At 44.3% G+C, this 600-nt stretch overlaps 1 protein-coding gene across 3 annotated transcripts in view; it reads right to left on the bottom strand.

The window, feature by feature from the left end:
- BCAS1 (breast carcinoma amplified sequence 1) overlaps positions 1-600 on the bottom strand; it is a 124,504-nt gene that overhangs the window by 41,707 nt on the left and 82,197 nt on the right. For all 3 annotated transcript variants that reach the window (XM_011936719.1, XM_011936720.1, XM_011936721.1), the window contains one exon: positions 225-437. In XM_011936719.1, coding sequence (XP_011792109.1) covers positions 225-437 — 213 coding nt within the window. The remainder of the gene's footprint in view (positions 1-224; positions 438-600) is intronic.

The raw sequence follows: 600 nt of genomic DNA, 5'->3' as shown, positions 1-600 counted from the left end.
TTTCCTCTTCTTTCCCATGAAACGCATGTTTATAACATGACAGGCATTTCATTCTTCCTGGGAACACATTAGAAGGCTTCAACTCAATGGCAAGTTGAGACATTTTGAAGAAGAAGAAAAAACACCTTCCATACATTGTTGAGTACAACAGTTAGCCCAAAAGAAAGAATTTCTTGAGTCATCCCCACCCTGACAACTCTCTAAAGCTTGAAAATTAGACTTACCTTTTTCCAAAACAGTTTGCCCAGAGGCAGAGAGGTGGGGCCTGATTTCTCCTTGATGCCTTCCTTCGCAGTTTCAGGGGTTGTCGTGGACTGTGTGTGTCCTGATGGGTTACACCCTTTGGGATTCTTGACTGCCCCTTGGGTCTCCTGGGATGTAAAGTTGGCTTTGTCTGACTTAAGGTCAGCTGAAGTGGTGGGTGACTTTTCAGCACCCTAAAGAGTTAAAAAAATGAAAGGAAAACATTCAAAATGGTCTCAAAATTTTAAAAATGGAAAATCTCTCTTTTTTTTTTTTGGAGACGGAGTCTAGCTCTGTCGCCCAGGCTGGAGTGCAGTGGCGCGATCTCGGCTCACTGCAAGCTCCGCCTCCCGGGTT

Source organism: Colobus angolensis, unplaced genomic scaffold (genome assembly GCF_000951035.1).
Source record: "Colobus angolensis palliatus isolate OR3802 unplaced genomic scaffold, Cang.pa_1.0 Scaffold156, whole genome shotgun sequence".
NCBI lineage: Eukaryota > Metazoa > Chordata > Mammalia > Primates > Cercopithecidae > Colobus > Colobus angolensis.
The sequence above is the reverse complement of the archived record's forward strand: the minus strand, read 5'-3'. Positions and strand labels throughout refer to the sequence as shown.